The following is a 17,606-nucleotide window of genomic DNA, read 5'->3' as shown; positions in this document are numbered from 1 at the left end:
GAGTGGCATAGTTGGTTAAGCATCCAGCTCTTGGTTTTGGCTCAGGGTTGTGAGACTGAGTCCTATGTCATGCTCTGCACTCAATACAGAATCTGCTTTAGATTCTCTGTCCCTCTCCCACTTCCCCCTCTGCTCATGCTCACTTACTTTATTTGTTTTTTTAAAATTTTATTTATTTATACATGAGAGACAGAGAGAGAGAGAGAGAGAATGAGAATGATCTATATAAGCTATTGTGGAAATATCTCCACAGATTAATGTTTAAGTGAAAAAGATAGGAAATGGTGTATATGGTAAGGTTACTTTTGATAATATATATAAATATAGGGAAATATATATTCTGATAATTTTTTTCTACAAAAAAATACTAATAACCTTTTTCCTTTTTTAGAAGGCAGGGGAAGGGCAAAGGGGGAGAGAGAAAGAGAGAGAATCTTAAGCAGACTCCACACCCACAGTGGAGCCCAACATGGGGCTCAGTCTTATGACCTTGAGATCATGACCTGAGCCAAGTCGAGTTGGAGGCTTAACCAACTGAGCCACCAGGCACCCCCTAGTAATCTTTAATTTAGTTAATTTTGGGGAAGAGGGCTGGCATGAAGAAGAGAGGATTTTACTTTCCATCTTGTATTTTTGTCTTTACATGTCTTTGCACTAAAAATGTTATTTTAAACTAAAAAAAAATTTTCCCCTGGCAAAAGCAGAGGTATGCTCATACCTGCAGATGGAATCAGCTGACTTTGCTACCTGCAACCTCCTCTTTAACTGTATTGCTAATAACTGAGGGGCGTGTTTGTCACAGTCAGAAGTCACTTTTTATATACTTTAACTATACATAAAAATATTTATACGTGTAAGTATTTGTGTATGTGTATATATGTCAAGTTTAACTCAGACATTTGGTGACATGATGACAAAATCAAATTAGTGAATTTTTCTGTTTCTGGTCAGTGTTATCAAATCTTTTAACATTTCATCTGTTTCTTATAGATGTTTGACACAGTGAAACGATTAAGAGAAAAATCTTGTTTAATTGTAGCCACTACATCAGGATCAGAATCTATTAAGAATGATGAGGTAAAGGCATTATAATAGATGTTCTTCCCTGTCTTTGAACTTTGCTAGTGTAAGAGCTGTTGCTTTTTTGTTAGAAGGAACCTGTTTGTTGTAAAGTTTGTGAGATTTTCATCTTCTTTTGTTTGTTGTGTTTCTCTACCACAGGGATTAGTGGTATTTGGCATCACTTGTCCAGTATAATATATGTATTTTATAAAAGTAGAGGAAATTAGTGTACAATGGAGCTCTACTGGAAATGCCGTATTTTATTAATTTTTAAAATATTTTAATATCTGAAATTGAGATATATCCTATAATTAATGACTTCTTATAATTTAATCAGCAGCACTCTTAGAACATAAAGTAATGGCATCTTAATTCAATGAAATGCAATAATATTTAGGTTATGAATTTCCATATTATAATAAATCAGGTTTTTATTATTCTAATCTTAAAATTGTTAGAATACTATTACTTGTGGTTTTTTTTTTAATTACTTGTGATTTTTAACTATCCATCCTAAAAAAAAAAAAAACACTGGACTTAAGTTAGATATAAACAATAAAAAGACACTGTATATCTCAGTAATATTGTTAAAGTTCTTAGGCTTAGCAACGCATCTAGTAGTAAACTTAACTGTTAGATATCATCAAGTTGGCTAAAATTGATTAAATGTCAGTGATTAAATGACATGATTAAAAATTTTTTTCTTTTAACTTCATTAATCTACCTGCATTGAATATAAAAGGCAATTTATTGGATATTTAAGTACTTGGGACTTTTACATTAAATTATTACATTAAAAGAGCAATTAGTTGTATGATATTATGGAGCCTCTAGGCTCGTTTTGAGACATCAGATTGAATCTAGGCTTAAGTGGTAATCAAATTTTATAAGACTCTTATTCTAGGAAATTTTACCTGACTGAACAGTATATGTAAAGTTCAACAATGGATCTTAATTTTTGCGGTTTCTTAATACCCAGATTACTCATGATAAAGAAAAAGCAGAACGGAAAAGAAAAGCTGAAGCTGCTAGATTGCACCGTCAGAAGATCATGGCTCAGATGTCTGCCTTACAGAAAAATTTCATTGAAACTCACAAACTCATGTATGATAGCACCTCAGAAATGTCTGGGAAAGAAGACTCCATTATGGAGGAAGAGAGGTAAAACTAAGCAAAACTAGAAATTAGCAACTCTGGTTTTTGGAGGGAAAATGACTTATTTAATTTTTTTTTTAAGATTTTATTTATTTGTTTGACAGAGAGAGAGAGCACAAGCAGGAGGAGTGAGAAGGAGAGGGAGAAGCAGACTACCTGCTGAATGGGGAGCCTTAGTGCAGGACTCAATCCCAGAACCCAGAGATCATGACCTGAGCCAAAAGCAAACACTTAACCAACTGAGCCACCCAGGTGCCCCAACATACTCATTTTAAATAAAATTTTCCAAAAATATATTTTATAGTAAGAGAAATTATATTATCTTTAAACTAAGAAAGACACAGTGATAGCTCTTAAGGTACTTACTGAATGTAAGTTCATAGGTAGTTCAAGCGCACAATAGTTTGTTGAGAGCCTTTATGCACACAAAGATGAAAATGCGAATGGCAAAAATAGAAATCAACTTCTGTTATTTTATGTGCATAGGCTCTTTTAGATGTACATTTATGTGTCAGTTCAGATACTCCACATTATTTTTATGATTTCTGGTAAAAATGACTGCGTTTATTACAGAATGAAAAATAAATTCTTTACCTGAAAAAGGTGGTTTATATTCGTTTCTCTTTTTTTCTTAAAGAGAAGACAATATCTATAGTTGTGGTCATGGAGATCACATTAGAAAATGAGAATTGGGGCCTCCTGGGTTGCTCAGTGGTTGAGCACCTGCCTTTGGCTCCAATCATGATCCCAGAGTGCCGAGATCAAGTCCCACATCAGGCTCCCCAAGGGGAACCTGCCTCTCCCCCTACCTATGTCTTTGCCTCTCTGCCTCTTGCTCTGTGTCTCATTAATAAATAAAAATAAAATCTTTTAAGAAAAAAGAAAAAATGAGAATCAGTCTGGTTTTCTGGGTCCCACTGTAGTGTGCTCTCGGGGAAATCAATTAACCTTCTGAGCCTCACACTTTGTGGGACGTTATATAGATAACAGTGAGAAAAAGAGGCACAATAAGAATACTTTTAAAAGCATTCCAACTTAAAATACTGTAAAAAATAAAATAAAATAAAATACTGTAAATAGGGGCAGCCCGGGTGGCTCAGCGGTTTAGCGCCGCCTTCAGCTCAGGGCATGATCCTGGAGACCCGGGATCGAGTTCCACGTCGGGCTCCCTCCATGGAGCCCGCTTCTCCCTCTGCCTGTGTCTCTGCCTCTCTCCCTCTCTGTGTCTCTCATGAATAAATAAATAACATCTTTTAAAAAAATAAAATAAAATACTGTAAATGCCTCCTATGCTTTTTTTTAAAAAAAAAACAAGCTCTCATTGCTCTTTTTTTTTTTTTTTTTTTTTTTTTCTCATTGCTCTTTAAACAGTGTGTGTTCTGGATAGTTTTAGAAAATTGGGCCTTTGCAATAACAGTAGAAACATTGTACATAATATATCTATAATCCTGAAGTTGAGAGTGGTAGCAAGGACCTCAAAGAATAAAGACTATATACTTTAAAGATTAAAAAAAAGATACAAAGGTAAGGTTTCCTTGGCTGATGATAGTAATAAAACTAGAAATTAATACAAAACTTTAAACATTACAGCCCTCTAATGTATTACATATTAGCAACATACTCTTTAGAAAGTAATGAAAGAAACTACCATATATTTATCCAAACAAGAAGATATAAGCAAAAATGTGCTGAGTTAATTAACGGCCTTAATGCTTTTATTATTTATTTTTATTGCCTGATTGATTGCATACAGAAAAGTGTTGTTCTCATTGAAAACAATTCAGATAATACATTTAGTTCCCATTGAGCATCCTCTACATTCTTGATCTTTCTGCACAGATAACTGTTGGTAATAAATAACTCTTGTACTATACCTCTTTCTATGCATTTACTAACATACACATAAATGAGTTTTGTTTTATGTTTTTTAATAGTTTATTTTACCATAACTTTTGTCCTGCAGATTGGTTTTTTACTCAATGTCTTAAATCTTTTCATGTCACTATATATAGATCTGTGTTGCAAAGTCTACATGATTTCCTAGGACTACTGCATAGTAGTCCATAGCGTGAATATTGAATATTATATTTATCAGACTTTGAGCATTTAAGTTGATTTTCTCTTATTTTCCAATTTCCCCTTATTATAAACAGTGTGTCAGAACATTTTTTTATATTTACCTTCTTGTACAATTGTAGAATTACTTCTCAAGGGTGGAACTAATATATGAATTAATTATTAACTAAGTCATGAATTACTGAATACTATTGGGAAATAGATTAATATTGGGACTGGGAGATTTCCTATTTCCTTCATTTTCACCAATACTTATTACTATTATCAGTACTTGGAACTGATAATAGTGATAGTATCATAATAGTTCATTTGATATAATGAACATTATAAATCTGTGCCAGTCTGAATTCCGTGAATACTAGTTAGTACTAGGTTGAGCAGCTTTTCATATGATTGTTCACTAGTCCGTTGTGTTTTGTCTTCTGGGAATTACCTGTTATTATTCTTTGCCCATCTCTGTTGGGTACTTTGCTTTTATTGATCTTTAGAAGTCCTTTAAAATTATGGATAATAAACTTTGTTGCATCTGTGTCATATTTTTGTCCCTAAATATTTAATGTTAATTATGAAGTTTAGCTATAGAGAAGTTTTTGGTGTTGATAAGGACAGATTATCTTATTAGTCTTTTAGAGTTTTAATTTTTTTGTATCTTAAAGAAGGTGTTCCCAATCCCAAAGTCACAAATATATTTTCTTAAATTTTTTAAAACAAAATTTTAACTACACAGTTATATTGACACATTTTCCTTTTAAAAATCAAAAGTTAGACTTAAAGCTAAAGTTCTATTTGAGCACTGGTCTAAATCCAGTACCCCTTTCTGCCCTTCCTCCTATGTTATTGCATACAAATATATATAACTATAGAAATTATATGGTATCATTCTGTTTTTGTTTTATTTGCATAAGTGGCATTATGTATGTATCATTCTGTGATTTGTCATTTTCACTTGGAAATCTGTGCTATTTGTTCTTACATATAAAACATGCCAGGATTGTTTCTCAATCCTGGCATTTGGGCAGCAATTCTTTTTCATGCTCCATGAATTGTGGGACAGTTAGCATCTCCAACCTCTCCTTTGCTTATTCCAATACTGTCTCCTTATAACCAAAAAATAAACCCATGTCTTGCTGAACACCTCTTATGAAGTTGTACCATACCTAGCTTTTTAAACTGCACTTTTTAAAAACTGCATAGTATTCTGTAATTTCATTTACACTGGTGATGAGTATTTAAGTTATTTCCAGTTTCTTGAATGATCTGTGACATTTCAGGGAGCTTCTTGCACAGGTAAAGAGGCAGCATTGCAAAGTAGTTCAGAGTGTGGCCTGTGAAGTCAGATCACATGGGTTAAATCCTGGTTCTGCAACTTCATAGTGATAAGTCATTAGGTAAGTCTCTTCCTATTGCTAGGCCTCAGTTTCTTCATCTTAGCAATGGAAGATAATATTAGGACCTAACAATGGAAGATAATATTAGGACCTACTTCATAGGATTGTTGGAAAGATTAAATGAGTTAACACATAAAGTATTTGAAACACTGCCCAGATTGTAATTAATGCTTTATAAATATTTGCTATTATATTATTATTATACACATTGAGTACATACTAAGAATTGCTAAATCATATCTTAAGATACAAGTTTTTATTTTAATGTCTACCAAAATAGAATAGAAACTTAAATACCTAATAAGAGGGAATGTATAAAACTATTACCAGCACATATGGTAAGAGTACTGTGCAGCCATTTAAAAACAATGTTTCTGAAGGAATTTTAATGACCTGAGAAAACAACTAAGATATTAAGTGAATAAAGTGGGGTTCAAATTTATATATATATAATATGATCTTAATTATGTAAAAAGAATGTTATAAGTAGAAAGTGATACAAATGGTTATCTCTAGATTGTGAGTGTATAATACTTTTTATTTTCTTCTTTATACTTTTCTAGATTTTCCAAAATTTCTTAATAAGCATTCATTACTTTTATAATCAGATAAAAAACAGATAACTCAGCTTCTTGGTATAATAAATTATAATTATTATGTAGTCTACTTTGTGATCTGGGTTTTTTTGCATTTAGCAGCACAAAATGTATTTTCTGGGGATCCCTGGGTGGCTCAGCAGTTTGGCGCCTGCCTTTGGCCTGGGGCATGGTCATGGAGTCCCGGGATCAGGTCTCACGTCAGGCTCCTTGCATGGAGCCTGCTTCTCCCTCTGCCTATGTCTCTGCCTCTTTCTCTCTCTCTCTCTCTCTCTCTCTCTCTCTCTCTGTTTCTCTCATGAATAAATGAATAAAATCTTTTTTAAAAATGTATTTTCTAATAAGCAGATTAACTGATAAGAGTCAGAAAAATCAAAGGGAAAGATTTTAAGCTAATATTGCTAAGTTACCATTTTTATTTTACTATTTTTGTCCTTAAAGTTCTTGCCCTATAGTTACTTAAACTCTACCAAGTTATAAAAATAAGTGACCAAAACTTGTGTCCTCATTTCTGGTCGTTTCTCTTGGTAGCACCCCAGCAGTCAGTGACTACTCTAGAATTGCTTTGGGTCCTAAACGGGGTCCGACTGTTACTGAAAAGGAGGTGCTGACATGCATCCTCTGCCAAGAAGAACAAGAGGTGAAAATAGAAAATAATGCCATGGTATTATCGGCCTGTGTCCAGAAATCCACCGCCTTAACCCAGCACAGGGGAAAACCTATAGAACTCTCAGGGGGTATGTATTGTTTAATAAATATCCTTTTGGGCATTTCTTTTTATACTTATGTACTTAGAAAAAATATTGAAAGAAGTTTGAGAATGAGACTGTATTTAGCTTTATGTAGTCAGATCACATTTTTATCCATATGTAAAATGGACTCCAGGTCTTTACATGCCTTGTTGGCTCTTTTGTTTTATTTTTTTATTTTAATTTTTGTTACACTTGGTCACATTGCTCAATCTATCTCTATCTGCCTATCTATATCCATTTCTCTGCTGAACCTTATGAAAGTAGGATGCAGGCATATGACTTTTCATTCCTAAATATTTCCACATGCATTTTCTAAAATTGAGGATAATTTATTATATATCTCTATCATACCATTATAATATTTAAAAAAGATGAGTAATTTAGGGATATCACCAATATAAAACCCATATTTGGATTTTCCCAGCTGCCCTCAAAATATGTTATTTTTTAGCTGGACTTTTCTTTTTTTCATTTAGGATGCAGACATGTTTCATGCATTGCATTTATTATGTCTATTTTAGTCTAGTTTAACCTAAAATAGCCTTTTTTTCATGATAACTTCTTTAAAAACGCAGACCTATTGTCTTGTACAGTGTCTTACATTGTGGATTTGTCTGATTGTTGCCTCAAGAATAGGTTCATATTAAATATTTTCTTGGCAGGAATACAAATTAGGTAATTTTTTTGTATGTCACATGAGAGCTGCTTTATAAAATACTCTTGGAATAATAATAATAATGATTTAAAAAAGACTAGCATTTATTGACTACTTACTATACATCAAGCACTGATTAAGTGCTTTTTTTGTGTATTTTACTCACTTAATCCTCATAACCAGTCTATGAATTTGGTACCAATATTGGCTCCATTTATAGATGAAGGAACTGAGGCACGGAGAAGTTAAATAATTTACCCAAGACCATGAGTTATACATAATGAAACCAGATTTTGAGCCACTTCATCTTTGCTTTTATTCACTAGATTATAATGCCTTAAGTATCCCTTAAAAAGCAATTGAAATTACTCTTAAAATTACAGAAGCAGATTGTGCTTGAATCATAGAAAATTGCTTCAACAACCAAGACAAAGCAACTTAAACCTAATGTTCAGAATAAAAATGCAAATCAAATATAGAAGTTGTCATTAAATTCATTTAATTTGAAATCCTACCTGGAAGTCTAGCTTTATATTTTTCTCTAAAAATTTAATTTACTATGAAGAATATATCTCCTGCTGTCATGATACGATAACGGTGTAGTTGGACATTCCTAAGAAAGTTTATGGTTAGAAATTTGGACCTGATAATCTCTTTTTCCCCCCATTTTGTGACCATGGGGGAGATGAATACATACCTCCTATTTTTGTCTTCCTGTACCAGAAACTGTGGACCCACTCTTCATGGATCCAGACTTGGCATATGGAACTTACACAGGAAGCTGTGGTCATGTAATGCATGCGGTGTGCTGGCAGAAGTAAGTTGTCCTTCTGACATGTTCTTGAAAGAAACTAGGAATAATTGAAGTTCACTAAGAGCCACAAAAAAGGCATGTTTTCTCAGTCTTCTTTCTTTCCTTCTTATATAAATAATCAAGGCATTCTTGATTACTAATTCTGTTTGCATGATACTCATTATCACCTTTAGAAGTGGGTGTAAAAAGTTATCAAGTTTAAATTTTCACTGTCCCTTTGTACTTCCTTTCCATAAGTAGTTAGTTGCTCTTGATCAGTATTTGTGTAAAAGCTGTAAACTTTCTTCCTAAAAAATCTAATTTCCCTGAAACAGAGTGAAAAGTACCTTTTTGAAATAAAATAGGACAAAAAATTCTAGTTCCACCTCTGGAAGAGAAAAATTCAGTAATATAATTCCTAGGAAATCATTTGTATAGGTTTCACCCTTTTGGCATTATTAAAACATATTAGTTTCCTGTAACAGCCTTTACTACTATAGTTGGCCAATGGAAACTGAGGGAAGTAGTGTCTACATTATATTTCCATGTTGTTCAGTTAAGAGCCGTGTTATGACTCAGTAGAATTATTTTAAATTTGTTTCTGCCCGATGGTTTTTCAGTTTGCCCCCAAAAGAATATAAGCTGTAATTATAACTTGGGTATTGGGGCATGTAGATTATAAATATATTTATTGAGGCAAAAATTCCAGATTTTTGTCACTTGGATTAGAGAAGTGTATCATTCTGAATGGACCCGTGCCTTGGAATTTTGCAGGTATTTTGAAGCTGTACAGCTGAGCTCTCAGCAGCGCATTCATGTTGACCTTTTCGATTTGGAGAGTGGAGAATATCTTTGCCCTCTTTGCAAGTCTCTGTGCAATACTGTGATCCCCATTATTCCCTTGCAACCTCAAAGGATAAACAGGTATATTTTAATTCATGTTTAGCTTAATTTTTTATAAAGCTATCTTTAATCCTTTTATTTGTGTCTGTTTTAATTAGATTCCTGGTTTCTTTTGCTATGTAAGGTAATACTTTTCCTTTTCATAATTTGTATTCTACCTTTAAAATACAATGAAAAGTCCCATTTTTGGTCTCTAAAATAACTGTAATGTTCATTAACTCAAATCTGTATGTGGTGTGTGTATTTTCTCACAGCCATGAAAGCAATAGAACTTGGGTCTCTACCTTAGCATTCAGAAAAGGAGAAAAGATGCTGAAAATATTCATTTCTTTGATAGAATCCTTTGACATCATTAGAGTTTTTAGAATTTGGTTTCTCTAAAGGTCTTTATATTATTTATTTTAATTCTATTTTTTCTGAAGATCCAATTTTCTAGTTGTAGAGATGTGGACAAAATGTACTATAAAAGTAAAAAACACTAGATTTGTCATGTATCTTGGATACACGGATAGCTTTTGAGTTTTAGACTAAGTTTTTCAACTTTTCTGACCATTTGTAAATGGAATTTAACAGCAAATTTATTCATTTGTTATGATAACTATAATACTTAAATGTCTATGTTGTGTTAGTATTGTACATGATGATAACAGTATCGTTGTTATTTTATTTTCTTAAAACTCAATGAATTTGTAATAATTGACCTAAGTTTTGCTAAAGAAAATGATTTTGTTGATAACACTTTTAACATGTTTCCACAACAAAAGGGTTTAGAGGTGATGGGCTTTGGCAATCAGGGTCAGTAAATAGTTGTTCTATTTCTACTATTCCATGTCATTAGAAAACCTGGTTTGGAAATTGTCTTCTAGGGATGCCTGGGTGGCTCAACAGTTGGGCGTCTGCCTTTGGCTCAGAGCGTGATCCTGGGGTCCCGGGATCGAGTCCCACATTGGACTCCCTGCGTGGAGCCTGCTTCTCCCTCTGCCTGTGTCTTTGCCTTTCTCTCTCTGTGTGTCTGTCATGAATAAATAAAAATTAAAAAAAAAAAAAGGAAATTGTCTTCTACTCAGAATGTCATCTTCTAGGAAAAAAGTGGCATCAGAAACATTTATCTTTTATCTCTTTTTTTTTTTTAGAATATTTTTTAAAATTATTTATTTATTTATTTATTTATGATAGTCAGAGAGAGAGAGAGAGAGAGAGAGAGAGAGAGAGAGAGAGGCAGAGACACAGGCAGAGGGAGAAGCAGGCTCCATGCACCGGGAGCCCGACATGGGATTCGATCCCAGGTCTCCAGGATCGCGCCCTGGGCCAAAGGCAGGCGCCAAACCGCTGCGCCACCCAGGGATCCCGTCTTTTATCTCTTGAATAATAGATACGTTCTAGGCACTCTACCAAGCTATGTTATTTTTTTTTTAATACTCAAAATAGTCTAACAAAGGCAGGTACTGTTATTCCCGTTTAAATAATATGGAATTGGAGACAGTAGTTTTTACTTGTCCCAAGACAGACCTAGGATTTGAACCCAGACCTGACACCAAAACCTTATTTAACTATACACATGAAGACGAAAATTAAACAAATCATAATAAAATTATGTGACTTTTCCAACCTCTTGTTAGCCTGTATAAACCGTTTTTACACAGTGGTTTCTCTTTTTTTTATTTTTATTTTTTTTTCACAGTGGTTTCTCAAGCAAGGATTATTAAATGTGTAAATGATTCTCTAAAAGAATATTCAGCACCTATTTCCCTTCATGTCTTTAAGAATAGGATGCTTCAGGGGCCCTTGGGTGGCTCAGTTGGTTAAGTGTCTACCTTCAGCTCAGGTCACAGTCTCTGGGTCCTGGGATCAAGCCTCGCATCAGACTTCCTGCTCAGCAGAGAGTCTGCCCCCTCCCCCACCCCCTGCCCATGTTGTCTCATGAGATCTCTCTCTCTCTCAAGTAAATAAAATCTTAAAAAAGATAGAGAGAGACTATATGCTTCAGGGATGCCTGGGTAGCTCAGTTGTTAAGTGTCTGCTTTCAGCTCAGGTCATGATCTCAGGGTCCTGGGATTGAGCCCTGAGTGGGGCTCCCTGTTCAGCAAGGGGTCTGCTTCTCCCTCTCCCTCTGCCCTTCCCTGCCCCCCCCCCCCGCTTGTACTCTCTCATGCTCTTGCTCTCTTGAGTGCATTCTCTCTCTCTCTCTCTCTCAAAATCTTTAAAAAAAAAAGGATGCTTCAAGGCAGTATTTTCTAAAGTTAGATCAATCCTTATACCCAGGTCTCTTCGAACCCTGTGACACTTGTTATGTGTTGTAACACGTTGGTTACTTAAGGTTTGCGGCAGCCCAGGTAGCTCAGTGGTTTAGCACCGCCTTTGGCCCAGGGCCTGATCCTGGAGACCTGGGATCAAGTCCCACATCAGGCTTCCTGCCAGGAGCCTGCTTCTCCCTCTGCCTGTGTCTCTGCCTCTCTCTCTCTCTGTGTGTCTCTCATGAATAAATAAGTAAAATCTTAAAAAAAAAAAAAAAGATTTGAAATATATAATTATACATAACATTTTTATTAGGCATTTGAACTTACCTGTGTACTTGTACATATTTGCCTCTTGTTTTTAGAAAATCAACATGACTATAAGATGTTAAAGTTGAGAGCATATAAAAAACTTAACCAAAATTAATAATAAACTGATATTTTTAAAGAATATTGGTCATAACCAACCATAGTATACTTTCTGAGAACCGAAAAAATTCTTAGGTCAAATTTATGTCCAGATACGTGAATTTTAGCACAGTTCATGCATATATTTTGACTTCACTCAAGACTGTCCTTTCAATAATCCTTTTTAATAACATTGTGTCTAGTCTCCATTGATTGTTAATAACAGTTTGGGTAAAGTCCCTGCCCTTATGGAATATGTATTAAGGAGAGGAGAGACCAACAATAAACATATGAATACAAAGTGTTAAGTAGTGAGAAATACTATGACAAAATAAAAGTAGCAGGGTAAAGGTCTAGAAACAGACCATATACATGAGACTATAGACACAGTCTCAGGGTGCTGCTGTTTGGGATGATGATATTTGAATAGGGACCTGAATGAAGTGAAGGACAAGTAGTGCTATTCTCTGGGAGAGAAGAGAATTCCAAACACAGGTAATATAAAGAGCAAATGCCTTGAAGTAGGAATATATCAGTATATTAGAGGCACAGCAGAAAGGCAGGCAGTATGTTTGGAATGGAGCAAGCAAGGAATCAGATCATAAAAGGGCTTGTAAGATTAAAAATTAGAATTTGATTTTTAGTATTAAAAACACATAGTATTTTATGTGTGATGGGAAACCATTGGAGTATTTTGAACATGGGAATGATATCATATTTACATATTGAAAGATCCCCCTGACTGTTATACAATGAATACATAAATAATAATGAAGCACTGTTGTGGAAACAGGAAGAACAGTTAATTAATGTATGGAAGTAGTTCAGGTGAGGGATAATGTAACTTGGGTTAGAGTAGTAACAGTGGAAATAGGAAGAAGTGATCTGCTTGGGATATATTTAGAAGGTAAAACCAACCAGATTAGCTGCTGGATTTGAAGGTGGGCTGTGACAGAATCTGAGAAATCAGTGATGACACCTCCTTTTTGTTTTGAGCTATCAGAATGGTGATTCCATTTATTGACATTTGTTAGTTCTAGGTGTTGGGCTATGAGTTGTATCTTATTTCTTGTACTTTTAAAATCCTCCCTCCCTCCCCAAACTGCATTTTTACTTTTATTTATTTATTTTATGACATAAAGTTGGCACACAGTGTTACCTTAGTTTCAGGTATACAGTATAATGATTTGACAAGTCTGTGTTTTATGCTTTGTTGACCACAAGTGTAGCTACCATCTATCACCATACAACACTATTATAATACCATTGACTGTATTCCTTCCCTATGCTGTACCTTCATCTCCATGACTTTTCTTTCAATAACTAAAAGCCTGTACTTTCCATTCCCCTTCACCCTTTTGGCCCATTCCCCTGCCGAGCCCCCAGCCACCATCAGTTTGTCTTTGTATTTTTGAGTCTCCTTCTGCTTTGTTTGTTGTTCACTTGTTTTGTTTCTTAGATTCCACATATAAGTGAAATCATATGGTACTTGTCTGTCTCTGTCTGACTTACTTCACTTAGCATAGTACCCTCTGAATCTGTCCATGTTGTCACAAATGGCAAGATCTTATCCTTTTTAATGGCTGAGTAATATCCTGTTGTGTATATACCACATCTTCTTTATCCATTCATCTGTCAGTGGACACTTAATTTGCTTCCATATTGTGGCTACTATAAATGATGCTAAAACTACGTTTTTAGACATGTGTTTCTAGTACCTAAGAATTTAATCTGAAGGAATTTGACTTTGTTATACAACCATTTATCCATAGAAATACTCTATAAGTTCAGCTTTTCAGTTTGCCTTTTTGCCAATAGCTTAATAATTTTTAAATGTCATTTTTCAGTGAGAATGCAGAAGCTCTTGCTCAACTTTTGACCCTGGCACAGTGGATACAGACTGTTCTGGCCAGAATATCAGGTTATAATATGAAACATGCCAAAGGTTTGCTTAAAATTATTTTATATTTAGCTGTGTGAAATTTAAGTGTCAGAGCCTTTAATTTTTTCTGGAGTACTTACTACTCTAAAATATGGTTTGCCAATACAGATTTGTTGAATTTCAGGAACTAAAGGTTTTCAAAGCCAAGACTAAGTTTGGCTTAAATCGCTTGACTTGATTAAATAATTTTCATACTGACAGTGTAGACAGTGGTTAATCTAAAGTCACATTGCATGGAGTTAAATCTTTAATCCATTGCTTACTGTTTCTGTGATCTTGAATGAGTTATTTAACCTCTGTGCCTCAGCTTTCTTATTTGCAAGGAGGAAATAGTAATAGTACCTATCTGACTGATTGAAGGATTGAGTTATTCTATGTAAAGCAAAACAGTGCATGGTACATAGTATAAACCTTACCCATTACTCCTACTAATTTTGTTAATGTGTTGTCATTAATAGCAAAAACAACATTCTAGAACTGTTATCTCGTTTATATATTCCTTACAATTGAGAGATAAGACTATCTAAAGACTCTGAGAAGTAAACAATGGCAGGCAGTTGAGGAGGGAAGTCCAAATTTAAAGAATGTTTGGCAGTAAGTTTCCTGGGTTTTTTTCCTGTTTCATTTGCCAGCTTTGACCTCAGGATAGCCTGAGTCACAGAGCTTTGCAATGGACATGAGCAGCAAAAAATTCAAGAGAGATGCTCTCTTTCTGGCCAGAGGATCATAAATAGCCCCTCATTGGGCAGCCCCGGTGGCTTAGCAGTTTCGTGCCGCCTTCAGCCGGGGGTGTCTTCTGGAGACCCGGGATTGAGTCCCACGTTGGGCTCCCTGCATGGAGCCTGCTTCTCCCTCAGCCTGTGTCTCTGCCTCTCTCTCTCTCTCTCTCTCTCTCTCTCTCTCTCTCTCTGTCTCTCTGTCTCTCATGAATAAATAAATAAAATCTTTAATAAATAAATAAATAGCCCCTCACAACTGGAGAGTGTAAAGGAAATTCCTGTTGTGTTTTTTTTTCCCCCCTCTTCTGACCCTCTCCTGAGGTCAGCCCCAGTTATGGAGCTACAGTGCCATAGTGGCCATGTAGACACGTAAAATCCCAAGAGAAAACCAGTCTCTCCAATCAGAGGAACTAGAAAAAAAGAGACTTCTGTGTTCCAAAGAACGCAGAGTGAATTCTCATTATTTTTTTCTGTCTTTGCCTCACAGCTTCACCCCAAAGGTAACCCCAGTCGCCTGTATCTACTCGACAACAGAGGGTACTAAAACTAAGTGAAACATGTCATTTGGGCCAGAGGAACTGGGAGAAATGGCTCCTTGGAGCTAGAGATTATGGGGGAAATCCCAGCAAGGAGAGGGCTATAGAAGAGGAATCATCTGTTTTTGAGACTAGGACAAATCTTGGGCTTGCCTCCAAGCTTCACATCTATATAACAGGCCCAAAGAAATAGCAACAAGTTTGAAAATGACACTGGATTAAACCACCACTTAAGTCTCAGACTAACACCTGAGTAGTACACGTATAGGCAGACCCAAACGGCACAGTAAAAGCTCTAAGACTGACATTGGAACCACCATACACAGTGAGACAAAACTTGTGGAATCCAAATGTATGATTTGCCTACTAAGAAAAAAAGAAAGGTACATTTTTTCCAGAGAACGTTAACAAGAACAAAAACCTTACAATGTAATCAAAATATCCAAGATATAATCCAAAATTACTCAACATACAAAGAGCCAGAAGAATCTCACCAAGTCTCAAGGAAAAAAACCAAATGCCAATCCTGAGATGTTTTAACATTGAATTTTTTTGACAAAAAAATTTAAACACCTATATAAGCATTAAACATTAGGTAGGGCCTCCTGGTTGGCTCAGTTGGTCAAGCATTTGCCTTTGGCTCAGGTCATGATCTCCTGGGCTTCCTGCTAAGGCAGGAGTCTGCTTCTTTTTGTCTCCCTCTGCCCCTACCCACTGCTCGTTCTCTCTCTTTCTCAGAAATTAAATAAAATCTTGGGGATCCCTGGGTGGCTCAGCCGTTTAGCGCCTGCCTTTGGTCCAGGGCGTGATCCTGGAGCCCCAGGATTGAGTCCCGGGATCAAGTCCTGCATCGGGCTCCCTGCATGGAGCCTGCTTCTCCCTCTGCCTATGTCTCTGCCCCCCTCTCTCTCTCTCTCTCTCTCTGTCTCTCATTGATGAATAAATAGAAATCTTTAAAAAAATTTAAATAAAATCTTTAAATAACTAGATAAACATAAGGTAAATGAATAGAAAAATATGAGTTCTTAGCAGAAAAAATAGAAACTATTAAAAAAAAAAGAACCAAATAGAGATAATAGAATTGAAAAAATATTCTATGAAATAAAAATTAACTAGATAGACTCAATAGCAGAATGGAATTGGGAAGGGTAAGAGTTAGTGAACTTGAAATTAGATCAGTGGAAATTCTCCAGTCTGAAGAATAGACAAAAAAATGATCAGAGTGGGGGGAGGGGAGAACATAGTTCTAGAGACATATGGACCCAATTTTTAAAAATCAACTATTTATGTCATGTAAGTTGCAAAAAGAAAGAAGGATGGTACAGAAAAAGAAATTTGAAGAAATAATGCCTGGAAACTTCACAAATTTGGTGAAAGACATAAATTTACATGTATGAGAAGTTTAGTGAATTTCAAAGATAAACTAAAAGAAAACCACATGTACATAGATCATACCCAAACTGCTAAAAACCAAAGATGAAGGGAAAAAATCTCAAAAGCAGCCAGAAAAAAATAACTTGTTCCACATAGGAGAACAACACTTCTAATTTAATGAGGAAATGGAGCCACAAAGAGGTTTGTATTTACCCAAGGTCTTAATAATAGTGACAGAACTAGGATCCAAAACCAGGCAACTTAGTTCCAGATCCTCCTTTATTCACTAATGTTTACCACCTTACTAATAGAATACTTTACATCTATTAAAAATGGAACTATAGAGAGGGAGTTACTGATGTGGAAAGACATTTATGATCTGTTGGTGAAAAAACAAGATATAAAACAGTACTGTGGATTTTGTCCTTCAAAAAAAAAAATCTCTGTGTAACATTCATATAGAGAACAGAAGAATATCACCCAATTGTTATTTGGGTAGAAAAATTTTGAATGATTATTTATTGCTTATTAACACTTTCTAAGTTTTCTAAAATGGTCATATGTAATTTTAAAAAGCTATAAAATTGTGTGTCACACTAAACCCGGATGATTTTTCTTTCCTTTTTTTTTTTTTTTTCATTTATAAGGAGAAAACCCAACAATTCCAGTTTTATTTGATCAAGGAATGGGTGATTCCACTTTTGAGTTCCATTCTATCCTCAGCTTTGGAATTCAGCCTTCGTAAGTACCTAAATAATTAAGAGAAGTTTGTAAATGGCTGTGAAAATAAGAGTGAAGAATAATCCTTCCATCCTCCCATCTTTCCTTCCTTCCTACTTTATTTGTAAAATTATATCTTTGCCCCATTTTTATCTTGTTTCTTTCTCCCTGAAGTTTTATTTGTATAATAAAATTAAGTGGTTTGAGGTATTAGGATAATATGTGTTAGGGTGAACCAGGCCTACAATTAACTGTTTTTGACCAACAAAAATGCCACTTTTCTATAATCTTAC

The 17,606-nt window shown here is 35.0% G+C and overlaps 1 protein-coding gene across 2 annotated transcripts in view; it reads left to right on the top strand.

Moving 5' to 3' along the window:
• UBR1 (ubiquitin protein ligase E3 component n-recognin 1) overlaps positions 1–17,606 on the top strand; it is a 138,838-nt gene that overhangs the window by 90,379 nt on the left and 30,853 nt on the right. For both annotated transcript variants that reach the window (XM_055316814.1, XM_055316815.1), the window contains 7 exons: positions 991–1,077; positions 2,042–2,223; positions 6,809–7,014; positions 8,408–8,501; positions 9,252–9,401; positions 13,870–13,967; positions 17,241–17,334. In XM_055316814.1, the coding sequence (XP_055172789.1) occupies positions 991–1,077; positions 2,042–2,223; positions 6,809–7,014; positions 8,408–8,501; positions 9,252–9,401; positions 13,870–13,967; positions 17,241–17,334 (911 nt within the window). The remainder of the gene's footprint in view (positions 1–990; positions 1,078–2,041; positions 2,224–6,808; positions 7,015–8,407; positions 8,502–9,251; positions 9,402–13,869; positions 13,968–17,240; positions 17,335–17,606) is intronic.

This window comes from Nyctereutes procyonoides, unplaced genomic scaffold (assembly GCF_905146905.1).
Source record: "Nyctereutes procyonoides isolate TBG_1078 unplaced genomic scaffold, NYPRO_anot_genome, whole genome shotgun sequence".
Classification (NCBI taxonomy): Eukaryota; Metazoa; Chordata; class Mammalia; order Carnivora; family Canidae; genus Nyctereutes; species Nyctereutes procyonoides.
Note: the sequence above shows the minus strand (reverse complement) of the source record. Positions and strands in the feature narration are given on the sequence as shown.